Source organism: Aptenodytes forsteri, unplaced genomic scaffold (assembly GCF_000699145.1).
Source record: "Aptenodytes forsteri isolate BGI_AS27 unplaced genomic scaffold, ASM69914v1 Scaffold147, whole genome shotgun sequence".
NCBI lineage: Eukaryota > Metazoa > Chordata > Aves > Sphenisciformes > Spheniscidae > Aptenodytes > Aptenodytes forsteri.
Genome location: NW_008795320.1, coordinates 1,243,543 through 1,252,577, shown reverse-complemented (window position 1 = coordinate 1,252,577; position 9,035 = coordinate 1,243,543). Strand labels below are relative to the sequence as shown.

The 9,035-nt window shown below is 48.9% G+C and overlaps 2 protein-coding genes across 4 annotated transcripts in view; one reads left to right on the top strand and one right to left on the bottom strand.

The window, feature by feature from the left end:
- THOP1 (thimet oligopeptidase 1) overlaps positions 1-517 on the bottom strand; it is an 8,644-nt gene extending 8,127 nt beyond the window's left edge. Inside the window, exon 1 of the mRNA XM_019472206.1 lies at positions 487-517. Coding sequence (XP_019327751.1) covers positions 487-517 — 31 coding nt within the window. The remainder of the gene's footprint in view (positions 1-486) is intronic.
- Positions 518-1,082: 565 nt separating this feature from the next.
- On the top strand, positions 1,083-9,010 carry SGTA (small glutamine rich tetratricopeptide repeat containing alpha). Of its 3 annotated transcripts, none has more exons than XM_009279780.2 (11): positions 1,083-1,230; positions 2,439-2,542; positions 2,750-2,834; positions 3,499-3,598; positions 4,734-4,838; positions 5,024-5,162; positions 6,012-6,074; positions 6,513-6,550; positions 7,593-7,682; positions 7,926-8,049; positions 8,536-9,010. In XM_009279780.2, exons 1-10 carry the CDS (start codon positions 1,131-1,133, stop codon positions 8,038-8,040), a joined length of 939 nt encoding a protein of 312 aa, XP_009278055.1. In that variant the 5' UTR covers positions 1,083-1,130; the 3' UTR covers positions 8,041-8,049; positions 8,536-9,010. The 3 variants fall into 3 exon arrangements, with proteins under 3 accessions (XP_009278055.1, XP_009278053.1, XP_009278054.1); XM_009279778.2 differs by having other exon boundaries at positions 8,372-9,010; XM_009279779.2 differs by lacking the exon at positions 8,536-9,010 and adding an exon at positions 8,172-8,365.
- Positions 9,011-9,035: the final 25 nt, after the last annotated feature.

Genomic DNA, 9,035 nt, shown 5'->3' with positions numbered 1-9,035 from the left:
CTCCCTTCTGCCTGCCCGGGGGCGCCGGTGGGAGCTGCGGCCTGGACTGTTGGCGGGGACCCGGCGCTGTGGGTGAGGAGAGGTGCCTCCCTCCTCTCTGCCTGCCCCCGGGGGGGGTCTGTGGGCTCTCTGGCCTCGCTTGTCGCTGGGACAGGGAGCCCGGCGCAGGCTTTCGTCCGAGGCACGCGCCGCCGTCTGCGGCTGGGACCGGTCGTATCTCCCGTGTCTTTCAGTGGGTTGGGGCCAGCTTAGCTCTGTTGGGCTCTCTTTCACAGAGGTCGTGTTTAAACAATTTACTTTCTCTATAAAATCGCCCTGAATGGTTTGCTGTGCCCCAAACCCGGTTAAGCGTTCTGGAGAGGCGAAGCGACGCAGCTCAGCGGCAACGCTATGGAAGCAGCTGCGTCTGTCCTGCTTACGGGACCTGCATGGGGATCTTTGCAAAGCCCCGGCCTTGGGGTCCGCTTACGGGGGTCGCTTTGCTACCTGTGTCCTCGCTCTCCTTTACCGTTGGCATCCTGGCGGGGTAGGTGATGTAGACTGGCAAGCAGCGCGGAGGATTGGCAGCCCTGAACCCCAGCTCTGCTAACGGTGGCAAATTGCTTCAGCCCTTGTTTTTGTTTCAGGATCAAATTATGCTCTGGAAGCAGGGGACTGTGGTTTTTTTTAGCGGTGATCTCCTCAGTGCTCAGTTTGTCTAGTCCTGGTCAGTCAGAGATGTTTTGGTATCCCAAGTGCCTGCAACACCCTCTACGTATTTCCCTTGGCAGGAGCCTTGTGGGGCAGGACTGTGCTGTGCAGCTCATGCTGAAGAGGGTGAATTTACGTGAACGTAAAGGGGTCGTGGCTACAGCAGAGGCAGGACTGTGCTGTGCAGCTCATGCTGAAGAGGGTGAATTGAGGCCTGGAGGGTTCACGTAAAGGGGTCGTGGTTACAGCAGAGAGTTTAACGAAGGCTCTGGAGGCCTCGGCCGGTCCTGAACAACTCCCTTACCCTCTCCTTTCATACCAGGGGAGAGCAGCAGAAAAGCTCTTTGACTTCTTGTCCATCAAGTCATATAACTCCTCTCTCCCCAGATTTTTTTTAAAAGTTATAAGAAGTTGAAACAAACTGCTCACAGCCTCCCAGAATGGCAGACCAGAAGCGCCTTGCCTACTCCATCATCCAGTTTCTACATGACCAGCTACAGAATGGGGGTCTGTCTCCAGATGCTCAGGAGAGTTTGGAAGGTAGGTGGCTGTATGCGCTTCCCTATTCACGTGTCTAGGTCTGTCAGCCCAACGCTTGAGGAAACTTGGACACTGTTGCTATCCTCTGCCTCTTACTTGGCTGGGCTGTTCCTGACATCAAACCTTGCTCAAGACTTGAAATGAATTTGTCTTCCTGGGGAGGTACCCCAGGGCGTTAGGGATGCTGATTGCTTATCTGATTTCTTGTTATCTCTTTCAAAAGCAGATTAGCTCGAGGAAGGGATATACCTGGGATCAAAAGCCTCCCTGACCCTGGGTTTGTGACTTAAAAGTTTTATCTTAAATGAGGTGGAGTCAGGAGGCTCGTAGTGTAAAATGAGAACTTTGTGGCTGCGTGGAAGTGTTTTATGCTTGCGGAGTGCTTTCCCTGTTCTGCTATCAAAATGCTTTTCCACGCCACGCCCTGGAGTATTTATACAGGCTTTTTCAGAGGGCTTCACTGGTCGTGAGAGCACACTGGTCTTAAAAGATCCACTTAAGGAGCTTACGCTTTAGTCTTTGGCCGGTACATTTGTCCCACTGAAGGAGAGCACAGGCACGTCTGCAGAGTGTTGGGTACATTCCTGGGCGAGGCGGGAGAAGAGGGTGGGAGGAAGGGTTTGCTCCTGGTGCTTTTGGACTGTAAAATATGGCAGAGTTTTGTAAAACTGAGCGCTGTTATGTTGCTGGGGTTCCCCTCTGCGCTGGGAACAGCTTCCTGACCAGGTGCCTGATGAGGGAGGAGGTGGGGGCAGCCGCAGCCCCCGCAGGACCCGGTGTTTGGTGTCCGTGCACCTCTGCGTGGCCAAAGTGCTTCACAGAGCAGCCACCCTCTGGCAAGTGACCACCTCCTGAAACATGCAGATCTCTCCTTGCTCTCTGCCACCCATGGCTGTGGGAAGGCGAGTAAAGCCCCAGTTTGATTAACCTCTGCCCCCAGCACCTGCTCTGGAGTCACCTGAGGGGACGGGAGTTGTGACTGACTCGATCCAGGAGCTTGGTCTCCAGAGCTGAGGTTTGCCCAGCTCTGAGGTTGTGGCAAAATTTGAGGATATGGCCCAAATATCGAGTCTGGTGTGTGGAATTGTGGTTTAGGGTGGGTTTTTCTTTCCTGGTATGTTCAACAGTAAGAAATTCAGGTGCTGTGGGAGGAGGCTAAGTATTTAGATGGAATGGGGAAAGCTGATTACCTGACTCTTCTTGTCCAGTGGCCATCCAGTGCCTGGAGACGGCATTTGGTGTCTCGATGGAGGACCAAGGCCTAGCTGTGTCCCAGACTCTTCCTGAAATATTTGAAGCTGCTGCAGGAAAGGTGAGTGAGTGCCCGAAAACATGCGCTGAGTTTCAATTTAAGCAGCCGAAGCAGTGAGCTCTGATTTCTGTGGCGATGCTGCCCCCTCGGAGGCGTGTAGGAGTGAAATGTTTTGGGCTTGACAAGCCAGCGCTTGGGAAGGGGGAGGTGTAGTACATCTCAGTGGGAGTCCTTATTGCAGCACAGCGTTCTCCCTTTCCTTGTAAGGAGCCTGAACACATCAGAACAAATTCGGAGCCCATCACCCCCTCTGAAGATGACATAGCTGAAGCCGAAAGACTCAAGACTGAAGGTAACCTCCTCTGGAGCTGGTGTATAATGAGGTTTAGATGATAATGGGGAGGGAGGCTTAATTCACTCGGCGCCTGGGGAATGCTTGGAATGGGGAAGAAAGCAGATGGATTCAACCCTTCCATTTCTGCTTGTTTCTCTGCTTGTGCTCCAGGAGCGTGTGTAGGTTGGCGTAATTTAGCTGCCACAGAGCCTAGATAGACAGCTGGGTCAGCATTTTCTTCTGCATCCTAAGCAGCCCGCGCTTCGTAGAAAAGGGCTTTCCTGTTGAGCTCTCCTCTGCGTGTTGCCTTTTCTCTGCCATGCAAGAGGGCACGATTAGTGCTGAAGCACAACGGAGAGCTTTCTCTGAGCCAAGGCACTGCAGTGCTTTTCAGGATGCAGCGCTGCTTTGGGGAGGCCTCAGGTGTGCCCGAGGTGGGAGGACAGCCGAGGGCGCTAAGGGGGCTTGCGGGATCAGGCAACCTGGAACTGCCAGGACATGGGTCCCCTACCTCGCTGCTGAGCATGACTCTCACTTGCAAGCACTTTGACTGGCACAAGCTGCAAGTGGTTGGGTTTTTCTCTCCTGTTCTATTTTCTTAAGTAGAACGTAGATCCAGGCCTGTTGCTTTTGTTTGTCCCCATTTTTCACTTGTTCGTGAGCCTTTCTGCCATCTCTTTAGGAAATGAACAAATGAAGGCAGAAAACTTTGAAGCTGCTGTGTCTTTCTATGGAAAAGCAATTGAATTAAATCCATCCAATGCTGTGTATTTTTGCAACAGGTACTGATTATCTTTCTTCACCCTTGTACACCTGTGTTTGTTCTTACTACTTAGATATAAGACTCTCGAATGGTCAAAATCCCTTTTCTATGATTCTGTAGACTGCTTGTTCTGTTGCTTGCTCTTTGTGTGGTGTTTTCTTTTTTTGTAAGCTCATAGTGACACATTCCTGTGCCTCCTGCCAGCTCTGTGCCCTGGCGTCTCTAGATAGGATGGGGGTGTGGAAACAAACTCTATTAGGCACTTGAGGAGATAGAAGGATGCCAAGCAATACTGTCTGCTTTCATGCAATTAACTCTAAGTGGGGTAGAGAGCCCAGGTTCGAGAGGCTGCGTTGATAACAAAAACAAAGGAGTGAAATGAGGCAAGTTGAAGGCTCGTTGCTGAGAACTGTGCAAGTTGATGTGTGTGCAAAATTGGGTATGCAAGCGAATTTCCTGTTTTTCAGTTCTAAGCAAAAGTGTTTGGAAGTTGGCGGGAAGGCAGTTGTTGAATAAAACAGGCTTCCAATCAGGATTTGTTTTAGTTTGTGCTTATCGTGAGTACATACGTACAGCCGGCTACAGGAATCGCATGTCTGCACACATGCTAATGACATGGTGAGGTGTTTCTTGGGGCAAGGAACTGCAGCTGGTGCTTTTAGCTAAGCTTTGCTTTAACTGCATGAGGGTCAGTCCCGTGAGATTTTGGGCAGGTGCCCTGATGCCTGCGAGAGCTGCGAGATCGAGCCTTGAATGAGCATGTTATGGCTTCGAAAACAGTTTTCCCTCTTACGTGGAGTGTGTGGGGAAATGGATGAAACAAGTCGTTATGACCAAGAAATCAGGGCATAAGGGAAGCTGAGAGAGACTGCGCTAGCAAGCGTGATACTTGTGTGCCTCCCCAAAGCCCAGGCTCCTCTTGGAAAGCCCATAAAGAGGAGTGAGAGCCTAGGTTTATTTGCAGTAGGAGCAGAACGTGGAGCTGGGTGTTTGGATAGCAGCCTGCTCACCTAGATATGCCCTGGATTCATGTCAAGTTCACACTTGACTTTGCCTTGTACAACAGGAGACTACGGAGAGGGAACAGGGGTGACCTTAATCAGCGTATTCAAGCTGGTAAGTCTTTTCTGCATGTCTTTCTCCATTCCCTCCAGAGCTGCTGCATACAGTAAACTAGGAAATTATGCCGGAGCAGTGAGAGACTGTGAAAGAGCTATAGGCATTGATCCAAACTACAGCAAAGCTTATGGCAGAATGGGGTAAGTAAGAGCAGGGTTTTTTGTGCCAGAATTTTAATCTCAAAGTGCCTAGTGGCAGTGATATCATCAGTGGTGTTCTGCCCTGGAATGCCATGCAAAAATACCTAGTGTTTCACCTCTGTTGGGTGTGGAGGAAGCCTGCAAGTGCTTCTCTGTAACTTTTTATTTTATTTCCACTTTAATAGCTTGGCCCTCTCCAGTTTAAATAAACACACAGAAGCTGTTGTTTACTACAAAAAAGCCCTGGAGCTGGATCCGGACAATGACACATACAAATCAAATCTTAAAATAGCTGAACAGAAAATGAAGGAGACTCCTAGTCCAGTAAGTTCTGAAACTGATGCTTGTTATATGTGGGCAGGATTAGAAGGAGGCTTCTTCACCGTAAGCACTAACAGGTGCTGTCTGGCAGAGCCTCGATGACCTGGCTTGTGTTTAGAATACAAACCTTGCATGCAGACAGAGGGGAGATAGTTAATGAGTCCTGCTGTGAACACTTCCACTCAAATCCGGAGTGGGTAACTTCTCTTCACTGCCTGAGCATGGTCACCTTGGGCTTATTTGAAAGAGCTGGAAAATGGCTGATGAGAAAGGAGTGTTTTGAAGCAGCAATTTTGCCTTAAGCACATTTCTTAAAGTCACTACTCCTAAAATCCAGCTTTTTTCTTTTTCTAGTGACCTGTTAGCAGTACTAAAAGGGCATTTTATGTGGCTTTTTCTTCTTACAAATATTTAAGAAACCTGAAGGTTTCCTAGTCAGAAAGCTGGTGGCCGCACTGCTGACATGCTCTGTGCAGGAAGATGTTAGCTTATCATTTTGAAGGGGATTTTAATTTTCTAAAGACTTCTCCAGTGCAAAGGTGACCAAGTGGGTGTGTTTAACTTGGCAGTTGCAGTGGGTTACAGCTGTACATTGCTAATGTGGCTCAGCTGGTGAGAGGTGATCAGTAAGCCATGTAATGCAGACATCTGCCCTTTGACTCCCTCAGTGAGCCTCCCCCGAGGCTGTCTGACTTCACAGGAAGGGCATGGACAGAGCCTCTTCCCTTTGTTGTGGTTGAAGGCCAGATTCTGATAACACCGGGAGTAAAGTATTAAAGTAATGTTCATTGTAATGTGCATCGGGAAGTGAGAGGATGTCGTCATCTGCCTGTGGCTTCTTTATTCTTACAGACTGGAGGTCCGGGAGGATTCGATTTAGCTGGCTTGCTGAACAACCCTGGCTTCATGAGTATGGTAAATTTGGACGCAGATCACAGCCAGGCTGTGTCTGGTCTGTGCACTGGTCTGTTCAGGATGAAATGTCTCGGTACATGGCTTGGGGAGCTCCCGTGTCTCTCTAGCAGATTTGTTTTCATTTCATTTCTTGGCTTCAGTGTTGCTGTGAGGAAACTGTGCTTGTATTTCATTAAGGTCAGTCAAATGAAGAGCCAGTGTCTTATTCACAGGCTTCTCCTTGCGATGTGCTGGATGTGGAAAGGGTGCCTGTTCTGCATTACCAGCCTCGTCTTGTGTGTTGCACTGTGCTTCTCATAGCTATTTTTGTCCTATTGATCTGTTTCCAAGTATTTCTGCCTTCGCTTTGTTTGTCGTTGAATGGCACAACATCTGCATATCTACCCAGTCATTTCTGACTAAATAGGGTGTCATTTTTTTTCTCCCCTCTTTAAATAGGCATCTAACCTAATGAACAATCCACAAGTACAACAGCTGTAAGTTTTTGATCCCGTCTTGTATTTCCTCTTTGAATCCCTTGTTTGAGGCTCTGTGTGTTTGGCATTTGCAGTAGGTCTGGACCGGTGGGAGCGGGAGGGTGCTTGGGCCAGAAGCATGGAGGGCAGCCTTTAAACCAGACCAGCTGCCTGAGCTAGCTGTATTTTGAGTGCTCTGGACTGTGCTGAAGAGGGATCTTAGGATAAACGTTTGCAGAAGGGGGGCAGGCTAGGTCATGGCGCTGGAATTGGGTTTGGGAAGCTCGGGGTCGGTTTGGCTCTGCTGCGCAGTATTTATGTGACCTGGAGACGGGACGTCACAGCTCCATCTCCGCTAGAATGAGAGCATTTCCATTCTTCGTGCTACAGGGTTATGAGGATCAAATCACAATGTTTGTGAGATGCTTAGGTAATATAAAGTCATAAAATTAATAAGGCACGTACCTCTCCTGAGCACAGGTGGGCAGTGAGTTAGAGACCTTCTGGAGCTCACCCTTTGATTACCATATGAGATAATTTGGCTAAAGGGCTGAACATCAGCCACCATTTCCATTTGCTTCTGCCTGCTCCTTCCGCTGCCGTTGCCAGCTGAGGTTCTGTGCCAGATGCAGCCTGAGGACTTCCAGAGGAAGGGGCTGCGTAGACCCAGCGTGTTCTGGGCTGTTCACCGTGCGTGGATCGGTGTTTAGGCTGTCCTGTCAGTAGATCTCGTTTGATGCAGAGCAAGGAAGTAGCTTGCGTGAGGAAGGGCAGTGTTTTAATTAAACAAACGTAACACAGGGCTTGCACGCAAAAGGGGGAATCTCTGGGAATACAGTAACTGACAGTATTAGAAATATTTCTACATGTTGTGCAGTTCAATGTTACAGTGACTCTTCTGCAGTTAATGCACAAAAAGTTGTTGCAGAAGATTCCCTTGCAGGTAACTTCACAATCAGTGTGGGAAGGTGCTCCCGTTATCCTGACAGTCCCCTCCCAGCGTAAACCAAACAATTTCTGCGGGTTTTTTTTTCCTGCTCTGAGCAATATCTTATTTCCTCAGCATGTCCGGGATGATTTCTGGTGGCCACAACGCCATGGGAGCAGCAGGCACCAGCCCTTCCACGAATGATCTTGCCAGCCTCATACAAGCGTGAGTAGAGAGCTGGGTGTTTCCCGTTGCCTTGGTCAGTAAATGGATTTGGGTTTTTTCTGACCAGAAGTGGAACCTTAATTTACCAGTTGAGGAAGGCTTAAATGTTGGGTGAAGTACTGCCTCTTTTGGTGATGTGAACTAGTTGTTAGAGTTTTGACAATCGGCTGTAAAGAGTTTCCTAGCACCAGACCGTGTTTGTGTGTGTGAGCACTGATAGGACTGTTGCTTGTTCTCCTTCAGGGGCCAGCAGTTCGCTCAGCAGATGCAGCAGCAGAATCCTGAACTAATAGAGCAGCTACGGAGCCAGATTAGGAGTCGAACTCCAAGTGCCAGTAACGAAGATCAGCAGGAATGAGCACTCCAGGTGAGGCTGTGGCCGGGAGTGCTGCTGTACTGTGGCCAGCTGAGGGGGAATTTATGTATTTTGGCTGCAATATCTGTCTTGTGCCTTAATTTAGCAATTTGGTGTGTCTCCCCTCTGTACAGCCTGGGTTCTCTGCGTCAGTACTGCTGGTGCTGTGCCTCAGATGCAAGGCTCAGCCCTGAGGAGTGGTGAATAAGAACTTCCCTCACGCCTTGTGTGACTGACAAACGAGTTTCATTATCTAGTGTTCGTGGTGGTTAAAGGGACACTTTATTTTCTTTAAAGATTGAATTTGCAAATGTCTTGTCTTCTCTCTCTGCAGCGCAGTCCGTGGGAACTACGTTCTTTGCTTTAAAAACTGGAAGCCATGTGCGTGTTGCCATTTCTTGAGTTGGAAGTGTCCAAGAGGGGGGAAAAAATAATGGAAAAACAAAATACTTTATATGACCTGCATGTTAAAGACAGATTCACGCTTCCTTTCCCTAGTCTTCATCCCCGCTCCTCCCCCTCAGCCTTTCCATTAGTCTTTTTTTTTTTTTTCTTCTGGAAGATCCAGCAAGCTGAACACAAACCAGCACCGACAGTCTTTCTAAAGAAACTCAGAAAATTAACTACACTGTTACATTTCTATGTTATTTGCTACATGGGAATTTTTTAACCCGTTTTTGAAGAACGATGCACTCTTCACTACAGGACGTCTTCACTTTTCTGCCCACGTGCCACTTCAAAGAAGTGTTCGAGTCCTACCTAACCCCCATCCTGCCCCGTTTAATCTTCCTGCCGGTTACGAGACAGTACTGCTTGAACACTCTGGAGATCTCGGGATCTTCTTGCCTCCAGGAACAGGGTTTCTGTTGATTAGATTCACTGCCTTTCTCATTCAGGTCTGTAGCAACGTGGCCAGTGTCGTCAATACGCGGGGGTTTGGTGGTCGCCTCTCAGAGGTTAGTGTAAATGTGTCGGGGGGGGGGGGGGGTCTAAAATAT

Coding starts and splice junctions, on each gene's coding strand:
- SGTA (XM_009279780.2), top strand. CDS start 1,131: ATGGCAGACCAGAAGCGCCTTGCCTACTCCATCATCCAGTTTCTACAT. Junction 2,543..2,749: donor TTGAAGCTGCTGCAGGAAAG/GTGAGTGAGTGC, acceptor TTTCCTTGTAAG/GAGCCTGAACACATCAGAAC. Junction 4,839..5,023: donor AAAGCTTATGGCAGAATGGG/GTAAGTAAGAGC, acceptor CCACTTTAATAG/CTTGGCCCTCTCCAGTTTAA.